General features: G+C 45.0%; 2 protein-coding genes across 2 annotated transcripts in view; one reads left to right on the top strand and one right to left on the bottom strand.

The window, feature by feature from the left end:
* The window catches only part of ZBTB5 (zinc finger and BTB domain containing 5), a 97,244-nt gene that overhangs the window by 62,300 nt on the left and 11,885 nt on the right, over positions 1-23,059 (bottom strand). The window lies entirely within an intron of this gene.
* GRHPR (glyoxylate and hydroxypyruvate reductase) lies at positions 2,925-22,759 on the top strand. Its single transcript, XM_060237022.1, has 9 exons — positions 2,925-3,102; positions 5,850-5,980; positions 9,102-9,174; positions 10,876-10,992; positions 14,773-14,861; positions 17,669-17,773; positions 18,894-19,029; positions 21,269-21,399; positions 22,517-22,759. The coding sequence occupies exons 1-9, from the start codon at positions 3,014-3,016 to the stop codon at positions 22,636-22,638; spliced, it is 993 nt and encodes a 330-aa protein (XP_060093005.1). The 5' UTR covers positions 2,925-3,013; the 3' UTR covers positions 22,639-22,759.

The raw sequence follows: 23,059 nt of genomic DNA, 5'->3' as shown, positions 1-23,059 counted from the left end.
ACAAGAGAGCACTTGTCGTGTATATATGTTAATACACCTTTTGGCACTAGTTGCACGTGTCTGCCTGATTTTCTTTCCTGAAGCCCTGTGTCGGGCAAGTCATCTCCCTCACTCTGCTACTCCCGCTCCGACAGATACACCCCAAAAACAAGCTGCAGGTGCATCTTTAAAGCTGCACCCCTCAGTTTATCCAAGGAAATTCTCACAGAATAAGACAGTCCCCAAAAGTGTATGTTTTGTACAAGTATTTTAAAAAGAATTTAAAATGTATTTGCTCCATTTCAGTATCAGGGAACCACCTGCTGGCTCTTGTCACGTTGCCCATCTAAATATTCATTATTATATGGATGGACTTTTATCTCATTCTCTTTCCATTCTAAAGCGAATGGGCCCCAGCCTCTCCGGTCTCCTTTCAGAGGATGGTTTTTCTTGCTCCCCTTTCAGCATGCCCTCTCCATTATTCTAGTGGTGCAATTATCTAATCCTTTCTTTTTAAACTTGCTAAACCAGTTGCTCGAATGATTGCCTGACAGAAGAGCTATTGGAGGTTGATAAAAATGCCATCTCTGTTTTGTTAAACGGAAAAAAAGTAATTCCTTTTATCATTCAGAAAATGTGGTTTAATGACCTTGCAGCCCAGTGTTCAAGAGAGCACTTGGTGGAGGGGGAACTGTTCTGAAATATTCTCTCCCCCCACCTCCCTTGTAGTCTGCTCCTATAGGGCCTGTGGTAGCACCTTGAAGCCCAGGGTGGCCACAGACAAGACTCCGGCCAAAAGAGGAACAAATCTGTATATGCCAAAGGGAAAGTGTAGATGACTGGGGAAGGTAATGACTGGGGAAGGCAAACCACCCCGTAAAAAAATCTTCTGCTTCCCCATTGGCCCTCCCCTCTATTTTATTAGCTTTTGACGCTCAGCAGAAGAAAAAGCCCTGTCCTACTTTTCATTATGTTTAGTGCAAGAAAAACAACTTTCTGTGCAGGAATCAGCCATTCGTGCTGCAAAAAGTTTCATTTATCGACTTCTGTGGAGATCTAGCCACTGATCAAGGTATAGTTACAGATGAAGCTGGCCTCCCCCCCTTCCCCCCCCCCCCCCCCCCCGATTAGCTGGACATTCAAAAACTCTCTGGAGTTCTCTGGTTTTGACCCAGAGAGAACTCTAGTTTTCTGGGTTACACCTCTGAGGATGTAAATCACAGTTGCTGGCGAAACGTCAGGTCTTACAATGCCAAAGACCATGGCCACAAAGCCTGGAAAATCTACAATTAATGCTAGAATGTTTCCCTATCCTTTAAAGCACCACACCATATATCTTGCATCTCCACTTCAAAAAGGGACGTGGGGGACATTCAAAGGAACTGATCTCTATAGTCTGGGGGATCAGTTGTTATTCCGAGAGATCTCCAGGCTCCACCCGGAGGCTGGCAATGTGGGTGGGAGGTACGAAATCCTATCCACATGTTGCATTTGAAGAAGCAGGAAAGGTGATGGGGGAATAAAATGTCACTAGTCTTCAGTGATTCAAAAGTCGCTGCCAAAGGCTCAGATGGAATCCATAGGATGGGGAAATGGATTTTTATTTTTAAAAACCTTTCAACATGCATACAATGTGTTACAAAGGCATCTTCCAAACTGCAAACAGTATAATCTCAGGGTGGCCAAACTGTGGCTCTTGAGTCACATGAGGCTCTTTCACACATATTGTGTGGCTCTCAAAGCCCCCACCACCCCATTAGCCAGCTTGGAGAAGGCATTTGTCTCTAAATCACTTAGCCAAGTCACCCAGCAGCTTGGAGAATGCATTTAAAGTTGCTTTCTTTCTACCTCTCCTTCCCTCCCTTCCTCCCTCTCTTCATCTAATTGCTTTCTTTCCATTTTTGTTACAATCATTCCTTCCTTCCTTTTAGCTCTCAAACATCTGACATTCATGTCTTGCGGCTCCCAAACATCTGATGTTTATTCTATGTGGCTCTTACGTTAAGCAAATTTGGCCACCCCTATACTAAACTAATAATCTGCCAATTTTAATTAAACAACACTAATTCATAAATTCAACAGTTTAACACTTCACTAGTTTAATCATTCTATACTTTAACATATTCATAATTCAATTTCAATTTCAATTAATATTCAACAGGTAAATAATTTAACCAGAGCTTTTTTTGTAGCAGGAACTCCTTTGCATATTAGGCCACACACCCCTGATGTAGCCAGTCCTCCAAGCGGTAACAGGGCTCTTAGTACAGGGCCTACATCAGGTGTGTGTGGCCTAATATGCAAAGGAGTTCCTGCTACAAAAAAGCTCTGAATTTAACATTTAATGTATAATTTTATAATATAAAATATAACACAGTTTAACAGAATCCATAGGATGGGGCTGTCGTTCTGCCAAGGAGACCGCTGCAGGCATATTAGACACCTCTTTGCTCCTGGAACTTGCACATTTCCCGAAAGTGGTTGCGACAAATTTGTTTGTTTGTTTTTTTTTTTTTAAAAACACCTTGCCAGTTTACCTTCTTCTTCCACACCAAAACTGAACCCCGTGGCGCAGAGTGGTAAAGCTGCATTACTGCAGTCCTAAACTCTGCTCATCACAACCTGAGTTCGATCCCCGGCGGTAGCTGGGTTTCAAGTAGCCGGTTCGAGGTTGACTCAGCCTTCCATCATTCCGAGGTCGGTAAAATGAGTACCCAGCTTGCTGGGGGGAAAGTGTAGATGACTGGGGAAGGCAAACCACCCCGTAAAAAAATCTGCCGTGAAAACGTTGTGAAAGCAACGTCACCCCAGAGTCGTAAACAACTGGTGCTTGCACAGGGGACCTTTCCTTTCCTCCCATACCAAAGCGGATGAATCCAGGCAAATTGTGCCGCTAGGAAGGGAAACGAGCACGAGGGGGCGCTGCCGAGCAAGCCGCTCCGCAGAGCGCAGGGTCAAGGGGGGAAGAGGCGGGAAGAGGGCGGGCAGTCCGGCGTCCCGGGGAGGTTTTCTTCTGGGAGCACCTGGAAGGCGGATGAGAGCGGCGGCGCGGCAACTCATGAAGGTGTTTGTGACGCGGCGGATCCCCCCGGAGGGGCAGGCAGTCTTGGCCCAGGCAGGGCTGTAAGTGCTCCGCAGAGGCAAAGGCCAGTTCTGCTAAAGGGGAGGGGGGCATACTGTGCAATTCTGCAAGCGGCTTCCAGCCCTTTTCCCACTTGGGGTTGGTTCCTTCCCTCCCCTGAGCCGCACGTGTCCTTGAGAAGTAGAAAAGAGCAAGAGTCTCGTGGCACCTTCAAGACTGACTAAATTTGTGGCAGGGGGGGAGCTTTCGTGACCTGCTGCTCACTTCTTCAGATACAGTGACTCGCGAAAGCTCCTCCCCTGCCACAAATGGTGTTAGTCTTTGAGACGCCACTGGACTCTTGCTCTTTTCTGCAGCTACAGGCAGACGAACACGGCTGCAGCGCTCCTCTGGATTTGCGTCCTTGAGAAGGTCGTGCTCCGGCTTGCGGGCTGCCCCCTCCGTGGTGTTGAACGGGGCGGGTGCCTGTCCAACGCTTCTGTTTACCTTGCCAGGAGGGACACTGTTGGTGCAATCAGGGGCAGAGTGACTGGACAGCCCTATGCCCTCTCAGCGGTGGAGTCTTGTGAGCAAAAATTCTACTTTGTGAGCTTACTGGCATTAAAGCTGTGAGCTACTGCATCAATCCTGAGCAGGCTGAGCTAAGACACAGCTAAAACCAGCAGGGCCGGCCTACCTGCTAGGCAAACTAGGCAGCTGCCTAGGGCGCTGGGAGGGTGGGGGTGAAAAATTGGGCTCACCACCCTGCTTCTGGTGCCCCAGGCAAGCACCTAGTTTGCCTTTCTCCCCAGCCACCCGCCCCTCCATTCCCTTCCCTCCCTCCCGTGGCTCCCCGCCTCCCCCCTCCCCGCCACATCTTCGCGCCTCCCTGCCTCCTCCCTCCGGACCCTTTCCCACCAACCCCTTGCCAATTTCAACGCCGGAACCGGCTCTAGAGCCACGTTCTGGCTCTCTAAAGCCTTCCCCCTCCCCAGCCACACATGGAATTGCGGGTAAAACTGCGCCGCGGGGTTGCGCTCACCGTCTCTCAAGAATAGCGTCCTGAAAGGGCAACCCCCACTGCCACTGACTCCTCCTCTCCCCACTTCCTGGATGGGAGGAATGCTCACAAGACTCCACAGTTTAGAGGGAGTATTGGCTGAAACACTGTGAGCTGGCTCACATGAACTCAGCTTAGAGGCAACACTACTTCAGGCTTGGCTCAACGGTTTTGACTGGAGGCAGTCTTCATAGGATTGTTCAGTGCATCGGTCCAAGGTCGCTCTGTGCAGGATTGCATTGTATCAGTGGATGCATGGTTCCACAGGTGGGTATCTTTGTTGGACAGGAGTCTGTTGGCATTTTAAAGACTTGGCAAGGCTTTGTTTCCCTGACCGGAGTGCTCTTCTTCAGAGGGCATTGGTAGTATTTGAGGAAGTGGGCTCTAGTTCTCAAACGCTTGTGCTGAAATAAAGCCTTGTTATTTTTTTTTAAGGTGCCACAGGGCTTCTGTTTACTTCAGTGCTGCATTGCATATGGGGGTTCAGACATGCAGTTGCAAATCTGCAGACATGCAGTTGTAAATCTGCAAGAGTGTGGTGGTGATTGGAGGGGCCTAAGCCAGGATGGCCAAACTTGCTTAATGTAAGAGCCACATAGAATAAACATCAGATGTTTGAGAGCTGGAAGACATGAATGTCAGATGTTGGGAAGGAAGGCAAATAGATGGGGGGGAGGGAGAAGTGGAAAGAAAGCCAACTTTAAATGCATTCTCCAAGCTGCCAGCTGGCTTGACTTGGAGAAGTGATTTAAAGAGACAAATGCCTTCTCCTAAGCCAGCCGACAGGGTAATGAGGGCTTTGACAGCCACCCAATATGTGTGAAAGAGCCACATGTGGCTCCTGAGCCACAATTGGGCCACCCCTGGTCTAAGCTGAAGCGCAGGGCATATGTTTCACCTGTATAAAGATTTTGTGTTTATTTCCTGGCATCTCCACTTTAAAGGGTCTCCAGTGCACTGTAGGCCAAGTCAGACCCTTGGTCCATCTCTCTCAGTATTGTCTACCATGATCGATAGTTTTTCCTGTAAGGTCTTGTGCAAGGGTCTTTCCTAACTCTTCTTCTTTCAGAGCCAGTTTAAGATGGCAAGGATTTGAACCTGGAACTTTCTGCATGAGAAGCACATGTTTCTCTTTGTGGTTTCTGAGCAAGCACACGTGTATCTACGTGCTTCTCACATGTGTGCCTGTCCAAAAGCCACTTGACAAATATCAGTTACAGATAAGTGCAACTATATTTTCCACCACTGAAGTATAGCTTCATTCCCATTTAGTGGAATCTTTCTGAAATATGGGAGGAAATCAAATGGGATGCTATTATTGTTAAAGGGCTGGGTTATCATTAATAACATCATTCCCTATTGCAGTAACGCACCAGTAACCAAATAGTCTCAAAACATACTGTTATGGCCTTATCTTACAACCTCGCTGATAACACCTTGTCCTTCAAAATTTGAGGTCAGTGGCATCTTGACCAACAAAGTTTTATTAAAGGTACTGAATAAATTGAATAAAACTTCGTTGGTCTTAAAGGGTGCCCCTGAACTCAAACTTTGTTCTACTGCTTCAGACCAACATAGCTGCCCATCTGAATCCGTTTGTCCTTCAGTGATTAAAATTGGCTGCCGCAGATTAATCATTCTTAAACTTTTGATTCATCTGTGGACTGAAAAGGATCAAGGGTTGCAGCCCTTGGGATACAGCGCTCTCCTCTGCTTTCAGTGATTATATCTTTCTTCCTTCACTTAAAGCTCCAGCATCCAGCAGTGGGATTCAGATGAACCTATCTCACAGTCCGAGTTGTTGGCAGGGGTTGCTGGGAAGGATGGACTCCTGTGCCTTTTGTCTGACCGGATAGATAAAGAGGTTCTGGATGCGGCAGGTGAGTGCAGAGTGCAGATAGCTGCCTACGACTGAGGCCTGCAGCTCAAGAGGGTGCAGAACTGTGACCATCTTACACAATGTGCTTCGTGTCTGCTTGCAGGTTTAATGTGATTTGCTCACTTTATTTTCTTACAAAAATTTTATTGAAGAACTGAATTTCCAATATATAATTTTACAATTAGCTCAGATTTACATTTTTATATAAAATAATATCTCAAGCTAAACATAATAGTCTATTGGGAACTTCTTATCTTCCTTTCTCTTCAGTTCTTCTTACTAAGTATTCTTGGTCAAAATTAACAACAAAATATAACAGGATTTAACACATTACTCAAGATCCTCACTTACATCAAAAATCTCCATGTAGTATTAACTAAACTTGCATTTAGCCCAAGGGAGGCTTTAAGCCAAAAGGGCTACACCTTTTTCCTGAGGACCTTTCTCCTGCGTAGAGGGCCACATATTTACCCTCAAGCTGCTACTTGGGTGGTCTCAAGAAATACTCTTAAGGCTGATCTGAGGATTTGCTCACTTTCTGATGGTTCTCCATTGTGAACCCCTCCTAAAACAAGCGGCTTCACTAAAATGAGGTTAGCATCGATTCCTAGTTTATTTCAAAGTTGCAGGCTTGATTTAGCTACCACATCCAGCCTCACGCTTCTTATCTCTTTCCTTCCTTGAGGTTTATATATCCAGGCACTCCAGGATAATCTGGCCAAGCGTTCCCCGTCTCTGAAAAAAATATTGTACCGGCCAAATCCTTTGATTTTAGGTTTTCGTATTAATGTAGGTCTTTGCCTATGACTTCCTCACCCATCCTACAAAGAAAGAAAAAATCCTTGGTCTGGATAGTGAATGTTGACATGATGGTGTCAATGAACCTGGGGATTTAGACATTCCCTTGCATGGTGTAAAGTGCTGCACCAGCACAGCAAGATAACTCAGATTCTGATGAGCTTGGCAATTTGTACTTGGTGGGGGATGCCCCTGTGATGCCTTTTGCAGTGATTACACAACGGTGTGTCAGTGTGCAAGCACCTCCATTTACCCCAATGCAAATGATGGAGTCAAGTAATAGTCAACTTGGAAGCACCAGCTCTGGGCAACTGTCTCCTATCCAGGCATGGGGAGGGGAGCAGGTAGGGATGTTGGCAGAGGGGAGAGGATCCTACCTTGTCCTCTCACTCCACTTAGCAAAGGTTGGAGCCTTCTGCCCGCTTAGGTTAGAGGAAGTGTCCTAGGAGGAACGTCAGATTCACAGTGTTGTCTGTTTGCTCCTCCACTGATCTGACATTCATTTGTTGAACATTGCATTTGAGTCTCAGCTAGGGCCTTATTTCTGGGGGAATGTGGCAGAACAGAGCTCCAGAACCTCTTTGCGGAAACAAAATTCTCAAAAACTGTCTAAAAGTTCATGAGGGACACTAGGGAAGCATGACAGTCTTTGCTCCAACAAGTTATGTTAAAACACAGCTGCTTCAAGATCATCATTCAGTGTTAGGCACCGAAAGCAAGACCTCAAAAGAACTGAGGAGGTTGGTAGCATGTCTAAAGTTTGGAAACTGCTTTAAAGTAGAGGTAAGTCCGTAGCACATGAAAATAATATTGTTTCAAAGAATCCCATGTGTTTCTCCTTCATTTCCCTCTTGAGAGTTCCAGCACCTCTTTTTCCAGAAAAAACCTGCATACATTTGATTGATGTGATATTTACCCATCCTTTCCCCGGTTGTGAGGGATACTGGTCATGAAGACTGGACCTCTCTGGGTTAGGATGTACATCCATAGATTGCTTTGTGAATGGGACATCCAATATTGCTCATGGGGAGTGCTGAGCAAACCCCTTCTATGGTAGCAAAGAATGCTGGCATAGGGCTACTGCTGTCAGAACAAACCTGAGATGAACCAAGTTCAGGGCAGGTTCTCGTCTTGGGTTTTTTCCAGAGATCAAAGCAATTGCAAAAGTTAATAGATGTAAAAGGATGCTTGCACAGTGGGGCGCTGTGGCAGAAACTGGCCGCAATGGTTTTTGCATCACAGACAAATGCATGTGGCTTGAAAATAGGTATGTGCAAAGTTCAGCCATTGCTAGTGGGACTGTTAATCCAGTTAATCATTTAACGGTTTGGCTTCAAAGCAGTTGACTGGGTTTAAATAGATTTACATATTGCAAATGTTATAGTCTGCGTGTATGTGAGCTTGTAAGGAAAACCCAACTTGCATTCACTTTGCAAATGGAACTTGGCAACCGGTACCTGGATAAATGTGGGTTTCATCAGTACATGCCAAGTGCACAGTGTACACGGATTGTACATGCATTCAGTGGAACTTGTGAACAGGGCTACTGAGTCAGACCATTGGTCTGTCATGGTCAATATTGTATTGGGGCTGAAAGCAACTCCAAGGGAACGGGGGGTCTTTCAGATCACCCTACTCCCTAACTGGAGATAGTGGGGATTGAACCTGGGACTTTCTGGACGCAAAGCTGATGCTTTCCCATTGGCCCTCCCCTCTATTTTATTAGCTTTTGACGCTCAGCAGAAGAAAAAGCCCTGTCCTACTTTTCATTATGTTTAGTGCAAGAAAAACAACTTTCTGTGCAGAAATCACCCATTCCAGAATCCCACCTCTCTGACATCTCCTTGATTACGCTTGCGTTATGGATATGGGTTGGATCCTACCAGCTTTTCTACTGGTGCAAGAATGAAGAGGGTCACCTTTTGACCCTGCTGGACTTTTTCTACAAAAAAAAGGGCCTTTGTGAAACAATGGTGATGGCGGGGGTGGTGGGGTGGTGGCCTAATATGCAAATGAGTTCCTGCTGGGGGTTTTCTACAGAAAAAGACATGGTTAGCATCATCTCAAGGAACATAACTAAAGGATTGTGTCCATAATTTCTGTGCACTTGTTGTTCTGACCAACAGAAATTTGGCAAAACAGCGCAGTCGTCTGCAGTTAATTTCTAACTCGTTTCATTTTTAATATTGTTAGATGTTGCAGTTAGCTTTGGTATTTGATTTGCTGGAATAGCTCATTAGTTCATTCAACTTTTTTGTTGGGGAGAGCGTATTAATGGCATAAATACACCCCCTTTTTGAGCATGTGATCTTTATATTTTACAGGGCCGACCCTTAAAGTAATCAGCACGCTGTCTGTGGGATATGACCATCTAGCAATCGATGAAATTAAAAAACGGTAAGATTTGCAGAGATTTGAGGCTGGGTTTCTGAGACAGAGGCTCTAATCACTGCACCATGTTGGCTTTCACGTGTGGTGGTCGTCATTGGGGGAGGGGGGATGTTTTTTCTGCCTGGAGACCTTCAAAGCTGGTGAAGAGAACTGGGACCTTTTCAGTGATGGGTTTTGGGCTGTGAAATTCTCTGCCGCAAGAAGCCCTCCTGGCTTTCAGGAGACTCAGAAAACTATTTTTAATTCATAAAGCCTCCACAGAAGGGTGGCTAGCAGCTGATACAGTTAGTTTGACATTTGTGGATGCTTTTCGCCAGATACCATGCCAAACCATAGTCAAGAGTTATTAGTTGCAGTTTGGATATGTTGGAACTGATGAAGCAGTGCATGGATAGAGCCAGTTTGGTGTAGTGGTTAAGTGCGCAGCCTCTAATTTGGGAGAGTCGGGTTTGATTCCCCATTCTTCCACATGCAGCCAGCTGGGTGACCTTGGGTCACTCACAGTTCTCTCAAGAGTGGTTCAGAGGGTGTCTGTTGTGGGGAGAGGAAGGAAAGGAGATTGTAAGCTGTTCTGAGACTTTGAGCGAAGGGCGAGATGTAAATACACCTCTTCCTCTTTTTCCTCCTCCTCCACCACCACCAGCAGCAGCAGTATGTTGTAGTGTAGTTAGCGGTTAAGAGCAGAAGAGTCTAATCTGGAGAACCAGATTCCCCACCCCACTTGAAGCCTGCTGGGTGACCTTGGGGCAGCCATCGTTCTCTCAGAGCTCTCTCAGCCCCACTTACTTCACATGGTGCTTGCTATGAGGAGAGGATGGGAAGGAGATTGTAAGCCACTGAGACTCCTTAAAGTAGACAAAAGTGGGGTATAAAAACCTACTCCTCTTTTTTTTGTGATTGGTTGTTGTTATTCAGTCACACAGTCAAGTCTGACTCTTTGAGACCCCATGGACCAAGTCAAGCTAAGCCCTCCAGTCTTCCACCATCCTCCAAAGTCCACTGAAATTCATGTTAGTTACATAAGTGATGCTGTCCAGCCATCTCATCTTTTGACTGTACATACAAATTTATGCAAAGCTGTCTTTGGTAGTTACGTATTGAATGGCAGGTTAGAAAAGCAGTCCTGATTCTCCAGTGTACCCTGTATCCCATCTTGATGCCAGTTGACTTAACCCAACCAGGAATCCTCTCAAGTCTTATGAAGAGAAGGGGTCTTTTCCTCCTCCCCTCTTTATGGAAGGGAAGGTGTTCCACAGCAGCTCCATTTTTGCACAATGAGGTCTTTACTAACATGATCCTTCCCAGCAAGGCTTTTCTGTAGCAGGAACTCCTTTACATATTAGGCCCTGCCCCGCTGATGTAGCCAATCCTCCAAGAGTTTACAGTAGGAAGACCCCTGTAAGCTCTTGGAGGATTGGCTACATCAGGGGGTGGGGCCTAATATGCAAAGGAGTTCCTGCTACAAAAAATGTCCTGCTTCCCACCATTTTTGAACAAGAAAGAATCTTGCATATTGGGCCCCTATATGGGACACTTCACAGTTGAAGTGTCTTGGCTATGTGTGCTCTAGAAATGTCTACACCAGAGAAATGTCTTTCAGAAATGGATGTCATGTTTTAAGCAGGCTTGAGCAGCACAAAAACCTCTTCAGATTAGCCTCTCGTGGCTCAAAGAGAGAAGAATCTGATGGCCTCTTTTAAATTCTAGCGGAATCCGCGTTGGGTACACGCCAGACATCTTGACGGATGCCACTGCCGAGCTCACTGTTGCCTTGCTCCTAGCAACATCTCGCCGGCTGCCTGAATCTGTGGAGGAAGTGAAGAAGTGAGTGTTGTGTTTGGGCTGTGAACTCGAGGGGCCCAGCTGGTCAGACTTCTCTGATGGGAATCTTTTTTGGTGTGTGTGTTTGTGGGTGTGTCACCCCAGTGTTCCCTCTAAGCTGAGTTCGTCTCAGCTAGCACAGAGTCTTCTAGCTTCTGGCTCACACTTTTTTTCCCCTTAGCTCAGGAAAAATGACCCCAGAGCAAGCTAATTTCTGAAGTAGCTCACAACTTTAATGCCAGCAGCCAGGGCTTTTTTTGTGGCAGGAACTCTTTTGCATCTTAGGCCAAGCCGCTGATGTAGTCAGTCCTCCTGGAGCTTACAGGAGGCCCTGTACTAAGAGCCCTGTAAGCTCTTGGAGGATTGGCTACATTTATTTATTTATTTATTATTTATTATTTTATTTATTACTTTACATTTATATCCCGCCCTCTCCGCAAGCGGACTCAGGGCGGCTTACAATATCATAAAAACAATCAATTCCATAAAACATATAAAACCATAAAACATTTATCAAGTTAAAAACTAGTACGCTATCTCAATCTAGTCTGGCGGTATTGGGTTCTGACTATGACCGCCAGCTTCTGTAGGATGTCCGGTGGCAGCCCATTTTCAGTCAACCAGAAAAGCCTGCCTAAACAGTTCGGTCTTACAGGCCCTGCGGAACGCCGACAAATCCCGCAGGGCCCTTATAGCTTCTGGGAGGGTGTTCCAGAGTTCTGGTGCTGCCACCGAGAAGGCCCTAGATCTTGTTGCGGATAACCTGGCTTCTTTTGGGCCAGGGGCAGACAGCAGATTTTTTGTCCCTGATCGCAGTGCTCTCTGGGGGATATATGGGGAAGGGCGGTCCCGTAGATAGGCAGGTCCCTGACCATAAAGGGCTTTAAAGGTTAATACCAACACCTTGAAGCGAACTCGGAACACAACAGGCAACCAGTGTAGCTCTCTCAGCACTGGCCGAATGTGCCCCCGTCGTGGTAGCCCCATTAACAGCCGTGCCGCAGCGTTCTGCACTAGTTGTAGTCTCCGGGTTAACGTCAGGGGTGTGTGGCCTAAGATGCAAAGGAGTTCCTGCTAAAAAAAAAAAAAAAGCCCTGCTAGCAGCTTACAAAGTAGAATTCTTGCTCACAAGACTCCACAGCTTAGAGGGAGTGCTGGTCACACCTATCTTACGTAGGCTTCTGTTTTATTTGGAGAGAGCCAGATGAGATTCTAATATATTGGCAAGGGCCTGGTTCATCCATGGAGCAAATAAAGATCGTACAGCTGTCCCAAGACTACAGGGACAGGGCCTCCCACAACTGAGTTTACTCTTCTATGCAAAAGAATCCCTGGTCTGCAGAGAATAAGATGTCAAGGAGAAAGCTGGACTGAAACTGGCCTCCTGTGATATCTGCTTTCCTTTGTGCAGAAAGTTCTTTCCACAGAGGAGTATTCAACCACTTAACTTCCCTCTGCTGTCTGCAACAGTACAGCCCAGTTTCAGTTACTGGAGGTTTTGTACGAACCACATTGGTGTAACCAGCGCTGGCCCGAGGGCATATGGTGCTCCATCCCCCATTAGAGCATGCAGCGCCTGGGCTTACTGCCTTTGATGCGGCTGGTGGCATGGCATCTACTTTTTTCAAGAGCCCACTGAAGAAGTCTTCTCCCCCCTCCTTCCAGGAACTGGAAGTGAGAGGGAGCGAAGTCTCTTCCTGCAGGCCCTTCAAAGGAGTAGAAGCCGCTCCAGCCACATCAAAGGTGGTAAGGCCCAGGCCCAGTGCGCTCAGGGGGTGATGGGCTCTGAAGCTCTGGTCGCGCCGGGGGCTGGAGAAGGGGGGAAAGCGCAAGGGAAGGGCGGGCGGCAGTGGGGGGGGGTGAGGCAAGCAAACTAGGCATTTGCTATGGGCACCGGGAGGATGGGGAGCCCAATTTGGTGTCCCCACCTCCCAGTGCCATAGGCAACTACCTAGTTTGCCTAGTGGGCGAGCCGGCCCTGGGTGTGACTGAACCAAGGAACCCCTGGTTCAAAAATCCTTTGCTGTGAACTTCATAGGTGATGCCAGGCAGCTTTAGTTTGCTCTCATTCCCCAGCCCACCCCCCTCAAACTTGCACTGTGCAGATATCATAAAATCATAGCATTGGAAGGGACCTCCAGGATCATCTAGTCCACCTCCCTGCACAATGCAGGAAAGTCACAAATACCTCCCTCCCTCACACTCCCAGTGACTCCTGTGCCATGTCCAGAAGATGGCAAAAAACCTCCAGGATCCCTGGCCAAACCGGCCTGGAGAAAAATTGCTTCCTGACCCCAAAGTGTCGATCAGCACTTCCCTGGGCATGTAACAAAGGGCCACAAGAACTAAGCACTGATGCAACCTTTCTTGCCCTCCTCCTCATGATCTGCCTAAGGTCACAGAACCAGCATTGCTGTCAGATGGCCATCTAGCCTCTGTTTAAAAACCTCCAAAGGAGGAGAGCCCACCACCTCCCAAGGAAGCCTGTTCCACTGAGGAACTGCTCCAATTGTGAGGAATTTCTTCCGGACACTATGCTTCTGTTGATACAACCCAGAATTGCATTTGCACTCGGCCTCACCTACCTCACAGGGTTGTTGTGTGGATAAAATGGATGAGAGAATGATACCAGCTGCTTTCCCACTGGGCAGAAAGGTTCGACCATCCAGGATGATGAAAAGAAATAAATAATGCCACTGAAGTCTCTCAGACCTCAACATTCATCTGCCCTGGTATAACAAACCCTGAATCTCTGATTTGTTCACATATGTCTAAGGATGAAATTAGAACCTGCCTTAAGTGGGGTATTGCAAGGATTGGTGAAATAAGGGACACCAAATGCCTTGAATATACTGTCGTATTTTAAATACTGCATGGGTTCTAGACACTGTTGATTACATTTGTGTGGACCTTTGGTTTATAACCATACCTCATTTTGGGCAGGAGCTCACAGGAGTGGAGCTCCGGAACCTGTACATTTTACTGTGCTCTTTCTTTCTTACACCCCACCCCCCAAATACTTTCTTCTAGGATCCATTGTTCAAACACCCCCCCCCACACACACACACACCGGTGAGAATTTTGCTGAACTGACAAACTTTCTAATATTTTCCACCACAAAAAATGGGAAAATAACCAAAACATAAAGTAGACGGATGGAAATCTTCTTCATGCCACTATGGCCACATAGGAGAAAGTAATGTAAAAAGTATGATGGGAATCAGGTTTTATTATGACAATTATAATTCATTAAGCATTTTAAGGCAGATGCTGAGCTGATATAATTTAGTACACCTTCCGGTGATGTCGGGTGCGTGGCAAATGCAGATGAGTTGTGCTAATGAGCTCCAGCACCTCTTTTTCTGCAAACTGACCCGTTTATAACAAATGTTTAAATTTTTCAGGGCTTATGTGACCTATATGGCTAGGATTGTTTTGTATGGGGGCCAATCTGGCTAGGGTAATTAAGCATTCATCTCTGCTTCTTGTACACAGGAGATCTTAGTTCTAGTGGCCATTTGGTGTTTTTAAAGTTGTGGCTGAATATAGAAGTGAGGGGTACAGGGAAGAGCAAGGAACTGGACTAGCTTTGAAATTGCTGTGGGTGTAGCAGATACAACATTTTTAAGACAGCGTCTGTGGGTTGCCACTGTTTATGGTGAAGTTTAGTGAAGAGCCTGTCTGAGACAGGCACTTCTTTTTTGCCTTACTACTGTCCTGACAGTGTCTGGGAGCAGGCTGCCTCTTCTAGCACCCCTTCATCTTTTTATTTCCCTTTTGCAGTGGTGGCTGGACGACATGGAAGCCCCTCTGGATGTGCGGCTACGGGCTTTCTGGCAGCACAGTTGGGATTATTGGCCTTGGAAGAATAGGTAACAGTTGTTCATGTTCTAATCTTTCCTTCCAGCACAGGGCTCAGAATGGCATTTAATTCTCATGACTAATGGGGGGGGGGGAATTCGATTGAGAAAAATTGGCCCAACCTTGCATCAATTAATTTATTTTGGCCAGTACAAGTCAAAAGCAGGAACTATTCAATAAAACATTTAAGAATAGAATTGGTCTAAAAATAACAGAAAAATCTCTAGGATTTGACATGTAAAATCCAAGCATAAGAACTTAAGATCTGCACTAGATATCTGCACTAGATATCTCTAATATTTAGAACATATACATAAAATTTCATGCTGAATTCTGCAGGCGGCTGAGAAAAATTTAGACAGCTAATAGTTGACCTGTGGGTTCACACCCATCGAAAGCGTCCTTAAAATATCAACATCAGAACAACCTAGGTAATTATTAATCAGAGGGGAAATTACATTAAACCGAACTTCCTGATAGAAACGACACTAAAACAGTACATGTTCTATAGATGCTACCTCTTCAATGCCACATGGACAGGTTCTCTCCTGGATGGGAGCTTTTTAAAATTTCTCTTCTAAAACTATACAGGGCCTAGCCTTGTAAGTTTCATGACTTAGGTGGAATGTGAACCACGTCCCAACACCAAGCCCCAAACCAGTACTCCATGGTGTTATACCAAGTATCTTTTTTTTGTGGGGGGAGGGTACTTTGTGTGTGTGTGGACCTGGATGACATGATGACTTCTGGTGACTGACCCCTCCTGGGGCCTGGAAGATATTCAGAGAGGTGGCTGAATAAAGCCTGCCGCTGTCCTCACAACTTGGTATTTCAAGGAGGTCTCCAATCCAAGTTCTTCCCAGAGCTAACCCTGCTTAGTTTCTGAGATCTGGCTTGCCTGGGCTATCCAGGTCAGGGCCTACCACGTATCTTTTTGGGGGGTGATAGAGATACCCAGAACAGGCATGCAGTGGTGATTGTCTCACTCTGAACTGGATTCAAGTGACCATTTTTAAAGCATTCACCCATTTCACCATACCAAAAAGCAGGAAAAAATGAGAATTTCTGCTATTGTTTGGTGAAACATTCACCTCCATCAAATTGACCCACATGCCTTGTCTGCTTTGGGACTTGGTCAGGTTTGGACTGTTAAAATTCCACTTTAATGATGTAATCATTATTTTTGGCCACTGTTACCACCTTTTGCAGTATAGTTGATGACCAGTCCCCAGTTTTCCTTGAGGAAGGACCTAGTACTTGCCCCCATGACAGATAATTGAGAAATACGAGATCATATATGAACATATGAAGCTGCCTTATACTGAACATATGAAGCTGCCTCAGTCCATCAAAGTCAGTATTGTCTACTCAGACTGGCAGCAGCTCTCCAGGTTTTTCACACCTATTTGCCTGGATCCTTTTTAGTTGGAGATACCAAGGATTGAACTTGGGACCTTCTGCTTACCAAGCAGATGCTCTACCACTGAGCCATCATCCCTCCCCTCTGTCTAGATCTTCTACTGAATCCTAAACATACCAGTTTTCCCATGTACATCGAAAAATTCCACAAGCTGCAGTTGCCCAAGGAGGGGGGTATATTTCTGCAAATCTGGGGAAATAATCTAATTTGTTGAAAAATCTGAAAAGGGGGGGGGGGCAGGAAGATGAAGGGAGATTTATTTATTTTATTTATTTAATTTATATTCCGCCCTCCCCGTCGAAGGCAGGCTCAAGGTGGCTCACAAACCAAGGGTCGACACAAGCACATTAGTGTGACCAGTAAAATAGACAACAATAAAAACATAAAAGCAATTGTTAAGAGTTTAAATAAAACTCACAAAGAAAGTGTGAAATCTGTTCTTGCACAGACATCACAACTGGGGAAAAACATATGCTGTGCAAAAAACATAGCAAAAAACCCTCTGCTGTCATGGTGGGGTTGCTTAGCAACTCTAAACATTGCTTGAGCAAGCAGGGCAGAAGAAATTAGGCAGGTAAAAGCAGGAGGAGGTGGGATAGGAAGAAGCAGCATTGGCAATGGCATGGTTAAAGGAGTGAATGGCAGTGATAGAAGGAGGAATGAACAAGTACAGCTAGCAGGGGTTGGCTCCTCCCTTCCCCACGAGTTTCTCACCAGGCCACTGCTTGTACTTGTGTAAATCCACTAAGACTGAAACTGAATACTGAAGAGGTCAGCAGGCTACAAACATCTTGGGGAAAATCAGAGTCTAAGTGTGCCTTAGGGTGAATAGAGATGACCATTACCAAGTAGACATTAGCCTTGTATACAGGTTACTATGAACACATGTACTATTTGTGTACTTGATTCTTCTTTATATACCCATTAAATAATTCTCATGCTACATTCGGTGCACGTGATTGAAATTGCACATTTATCCAGGTACTGGTTCCGGTTCATTTGGAAAGTAAATGTACAGCTGCTTTTTCATGCAAACAGGATGTACGTGTGTTTACTGTAACATGATATCAAAGCGAGTCTGTTTAAGACCTTTAGCAAACTAGTCGTCTGTATTCTAACAAGTTGCAAGAAAAAAAATCGACCTCATAAGTACAAATAAGTAATTCCGATGTGGTGTAGCATATTTTCTGCATCTGCCCTCTGACCTAATTCTGTAAGTGCTGATTTTTTGCTTTGAGCTGTCCTGTAGAACAAGAAAGCCACTTGGGACGTGTGTTTTGTGTGCCTGTGTCTTTATGAAATGCAGTCTTTAGAAGTACCACTTCAGTCTTTTCAGCAACAAAGGCACCCTTGAATAACGAGGATAAATCCTGCAGTTGATATGCTTCCTGTTTCTAGGGCAGGCTGTAGCACGTCGGCTAAAGCCATTCAGAGTAAAGAGGTTTTTGTACAGTGGACGTCACCCCAAACCTGAAGCAGCGGCAGAATTTGCAGCAGAGTTTGGTAGGAATCATACCTTGTACTTACCATGGGGGCTACACTGAACTGCCATCATATTTCTAGACTTTTAAATAATCTGCAGAGTAGAAAATTTGAAGATTAGATTTGTGGTATTTTGGTAACTGAAACGAGAAATAAGACATTTTCAAATTAATGGATTCAGAGTCACATTTGTAGAAAGTCCAGGGGAAGTCTCAGTAAAACATTTGTACACATGAACCATTATATCAGTTTAATGACACCTTTAATGTTCTTTAATTCTTGGTGGCACAGTCCTGAACAGAGTTAAACCATTCTAAATCTTTGGAAATAAATGGGTTTAGGAGTACATGGTCAGTTATTACAAAACAGTATCAGAGCAGTGATTCAGCACTTTCATTAGTCCAGATGATGATGGCCTGGTCTGAATGGTACATTTACTATGCTGCATACTGGTGAGGTGATGTGTGCATGCATATTTACCCTAAACACACAGTGTTGTGTAAAGGGTTTTTAGAAACCCTTTCTCATTGCAGTATGCCCCGCTGAGTTCCAAAGGCCATTGCCAACTTTCTAAAGGACAATGGAGAAGCCAGTACTTTGAAGACCGACCATAGACTCAGAGAAGGCTAAACAGTCTCCATTCTTGCAGACAGTTTGGAATCAGAATAGAGTGCCTGGGTGGATAAAAATACCTTGTCCCCATGAGCAGAATGCAAAGATTTAAAATGCCACAGGCAAAAAAGATCAGGTCAAAAATCATTACGGAATTCTTTAGGTGGATACCTGAACTATCAAACTAACAACCCACCAAATGAATGTAGTATCCTTTGTAAACAGAAAACTTGTTACAGGAAAACAGAAAACAATAGTGAGTATTGTTTAAACCAGGCCTACTTCCTGCTGAAAGAGCTAAAGAGAACAGAGTGTTGGCATATTCTCACAGCACTGAATGTAACCTTCTGGGGACTGGGGGAAGATTTGGTAAGCCAATGCTATGTAAACAATGTATTACTAGTTCTATAGAATGTATTACTAGTTCTATAGAAGCGCCTTACAGCTATTGGAAAATGCAATGACCGAGTGCTAGTAAAAGTCAGCACCTTTCAGATGGTCCCTGGCATTGTTTTTTTTTTTTTTAAAGTACCACTTGCCAAGCTAGTGGAGGAGTCTGATTTCGTCATCGTATCTTGTTCTCTGACGCCTGATACCCAGGGCATGTGCAATCGGGATTTCTTTTGCAAGATGAAGAAGACAGCTTTGTTCATCAACATAAGCAGGTGAGAACACAGGAAAACCAGGCAGTTAAATTCAGTAGAACTATAAAATTCAGGACCCCTTTCCATAACAATTTCCTCCTGAAAAGTCTTCCACATAGCATGTGTTAAGGTAACGGAGTTTAAATTAGTCCAGAGACTACTTATTCTCCTAGTTTTGTATGATCACCTGCGTAAACCATCTCACAGTTTTAAGGGTCTTGCTTTACAGTCAATACAATAACATGTGTGTTTGTCTGTACTGGATAATCCATGTAGCTTCCTTCATGGTTGTGCTTGTGCTGTGAAGTCTTCATCTCAATCCAGCAGCAAAGATCCTTCTGCAGAAGCAAACCCTAATTAACAAAATTATGCCTATCCATGTTGCAGTGAATTGGCTGGATTTGTTCTTGAAATCTAGAAATACTGCATCTTCCCAGCAGTCAACCTGTAGTACTTTGGGATTCATGACACCTGTTTATTACAGTATGGAATGCTCCATCTTGACTTTTGCAAATCTCTAAGAAAGCCTTGCTTGTGAAAGTCGCAAGATGCGTGCCTGTCAGTCAGAAGGTTCTTTTAAAAATTGGGCAAACCTACAACAAAGGGGTAGACTGTTTTAACTGCAGTCTTAAGCAATTACACCTGAGGTTACTGATTTCAAGGGACTTAAAAAGGTAAAGGTAGTCCCCTGTGCAAGCACCAGTTGTTTCCGACTCTGGGGCGACGTTGCTTTCACAGTGTTTTCACAGCAGACTTTTTACAGGGTGGTTTGCCATTGCCTTCCCCAGTCATCTATGCTTTCCGCCCAGCAAGCTGGGTACTCATTTTACCAACCATGGAAGGGGGAGTCAGCCTCAAACCAACTATCTGAACCCAGCTTCCGCTGGGATCGAACTCAGGTCGTGAGCAGAGCTTAGGACTGCAGTACTGCAACTTTACCACTCTGTGCTACAGGACAAAATTCAAGGGACTTAGAAGGGCATAATTCTGTGTAAGATGACTGTTAATCTTTTAGAGCATTTCAAGAATATTTATCTTAGTCATGGGCCATAGTTAAGGTAGTTCAGGATTTTCAGCGCCATATTGCTGGGTGTGGTAGTTGAGAAATAAGGCTGCCCAAAGAGCTGCTTCACCATCAAAAGAGCCCTGCTCAGTCAGATCGATGGTTCTCAACAGTGCCTCCTAGGCCGATATTCAGGTTTACTGCCTCTGTATGCAGATATTCCTTGTCTAGCAGTTGTTGATGAGCTCTCCTCCATGAATCTGTCTAGTTCCTCTTTTAAAGCCATCTACTATGCCTTTCTGCACTCCTGTCCCAGTGAAGTGGGAATTGTTAGGGGACTTTCCTAAACTGTTGCCCCATCTCTCTGCAGGCAAAAGGTATTAGCACAGGGACTCCCTTGGGTAATTTTTGCCCTTGCAAACAGTTGGAACTGGAGAAGTAGCAACTATAAATGTCACTTGGGTAGCCTGGATCAAGACCGAAGCTCCGTTTTATACATGCATTTTCCTATAAGCGCTAACTGGCAACCGAGTGTATAAATGGATTCAACTGGAAAACCATTGCATTTGAGATTTTGTGAAATCTGTGGTACAACTGATGGCCTATTCACACAAGCTTGATTTCAAGTCCAAAGAAGTCCTCAGCTGTAAGCCTTAACTAGGGTGGGGCTTCATCAGTCCCCTAAGCACAGCCTCTATGTAAATCAGTGGTGGAATTCTAGCAGGTGCTCCTTTGCATATTAGGCCACACACTCCTGAGGTAGCCGATCCTCCATGAGCTTACAAAAAAGAGCCTTGTAAGCTCTTGGGAGGATTGGCTACCTCAGGGGTGTGTGGCCTAATATGCAAAGGAGCTCCTGCTAGGATTCCACCCCTGGTGCTTGCCAAGATGGGGGGGTGGGGTGGAAATGAAATGTTTTAAATTTAAAAAATTAGCTGTATTTCTATCTTCTAAGGAACTTAGGGCATCTTACAAGATCTATCCTTCCCACCACTGCTAATATCAGAATGGGGGGAGGGGGCTGCAGTTAATAGCATGAATTGTGAGTTCCTCTATTGACATCTTGTTTAGCAACATCAAGGGCATAAGAGACTTTCACTATGTGTGTGGCTCCTTTAAGCATAATAGCTTTGATAAACTTTTGAGAGCCCAAGTATGTGTGCTTGCTACAACTGAGGAATAGATCTGCCCTCTCTCGAATTCCGGAGGGACACATTAACCTGCAACATGCTGTGTGTTCTTGCTGTGTTCCACCAGAGGTGCTGTGGTGAATCAAGACGACCTTTATGATGCTTTGGTCAAGGGGCGTATTGCAGCCGCTGGTCTAGACGTCACAACTCCAGAACCGCTGCCTCCTGCCCATCCACTCCTTTCTCTAAAGAACTGTGGTAAGATGTCTTAATTGTGGACAGATACTCCTGCACACCCATCCCTGGAGGACAAAGTGGTGGCTGCCAGGCATTAAGCAAGCCTGTGATGACTGTTCTGTTGTAATGCGCTGGGCAGCAGGGAAAGGGGGACGTGAGAAGAAAGGCACATTGTGCTCTCCTAGTGAAAAAGCCCTGGAGTAGGAACTCTGCATTTAAACAGTTCTCAGTCTCAAGCCAAGAAAACAGAACTGCTGGAGGTAGAATGCTTTTCAGCAAAATTGTGTTTGTGTTTTCTGGTTCTCTGTACTATATGTTCTGGTGTTCTGTTGGTGTAGATACAAGCAGCTGTTTAAGGTCCTGGTTTTAAGGCTTACTGCATGCACCCTGGCTAGAAAGTCAGACAGATTTCAGCAGGTAAAATGGAAACGATTGGAATTGGGACTCAGTTGTTCCTTTAAAGCAGAGTGGGTAGGTGACAGTCCTTAGTTGAAAATATTTTTAAAAGTTGCTGATCAAACATCTAGCACTAAATTGGAAGACACTGGTCTCTGGGAAGAAAAACAGCAAGAGTCATGATACTAACAAAAACCAGGAATAGGTTTTAGATTATGATGCATTGCAAGGAAAGGGGGTGCAAGCAAAACACCTTCCCAGGGCATTTTCTTTCAGTTGAAGAGTCCCCACTGTGGTGTTAAAATTGAGACATTTCTGAAAGAGGTTGAAAATAGTACCATGGTTGAAAGCAAGACCTCCAAAACAAAAGCCATATACTAGAACTTCACTGTGTATCATTTTATTCAAATCTAGCCTGCTGTTTGACCTAAGATGCAGTCAGAAGTCCCAGAGCACTTTTTCTTCCCCTTAAAAAGCCGCCCCCGCCCCCTGTTGTGGTAGCTTGATGTTGCTATATTGTGACTTTTGCTTAGGAAAAGAGTTCTCCTCAGGCTTCTGAATATCCATAGTCACTTTTAAGTATAGCTTTACTACAGAAAGGGGGGCTAGAGGCTTGGTGTATTCCAATTTTTTATATGCAGTACCACGTTCTGGAACTTTTACAGCATACTGGCTGCAAACTAAAATTAATTAACACTGCCTTATCTAAAGAACTCTTCCTCTCTCCTGTTTTCTTGACCAGTGATTTTGCCTCATATTGGAAGTGCCACCTATGCAACCAGGAATAACATGTCAGTGCTGGCTGCCAACAATCTTCTGGCTGGGCTGAAAGGGGAACGCATGCCTAGTGAACTCCATCTGTGAGAAGAAATATCTGAATGGTTCCAAGGGTACGCATTCAAGTGATGGTATCCACCATAACCTTTACTTGGGGCAGCTTACTGCCTCGACCCCAGTGTTTTTCATTAAAACATTTCAAATAACAGCAGAGGTTCTGGTTTCTGTATCATATCGCAAGGTGTTACTTCTAATCCACTCTGTTTTTAAAGAGCAATGTTCAAAATACTGAAAGCAGCAATTAGATCCTGGCCAGAAAAATGTGCAAGCAAATCATTTTTGAACCCAGGCGTAAACTGGAAACAAGACTATTAAAAGCACAGGCTGAATATAGCAAACTTAACAGTCCGATCCTGTGTACTTGTTTATACAGGAGCCATTCTCACAGAGTTCAGTGGGGCTTACAGGCAGGGGAGACAGGAGAAGGATTGCATCTCAGAACCCTCCC

Source organism: Heteronotia binoei, chromosome 4 (assembly GCF_032191835.1).
Source record: "Heteronotia binoei isolate CCM8104 ecotype False Entrance Well chromosome 4, APGP_CSIRO_Hbin_v1, whole genome shotgun sequence".
Lineage (NCBI taxonomy): Eukaryota > Metazoa > Chordata > Lepidosauria > Squamata > Gekkonidae > Heteronotia > Heteronotia binoei.
Note: the sequence above shows the minus strand (reverse complement) of the source record. Positions and strands in the feature narration are given on the sequence as shown.

Coding starts and splice junctions, on each gene's coding strand:
- GRHPR (XM_060237022.1), top strand. CDS start 3,014: ATGAGAGCGGCGGCGCGGCAACTCATGAAGGTGTTTGTGACGCGGCGG. Junction 14,862..17,668: donor TATTGGCCTTGGAAGAATAG/GTAACAGTTGTT, acceptor TCCTGTTTCTAG/GGCAGGCTGTAGCACGTCGG. Junction 21,400..22,516: donor CCTTTCTCTAAAGAACTGTG/GTAAGATGTCTT, acceptor TTTCTTGACCAG/TGATTTTGCCTCATATTGGA.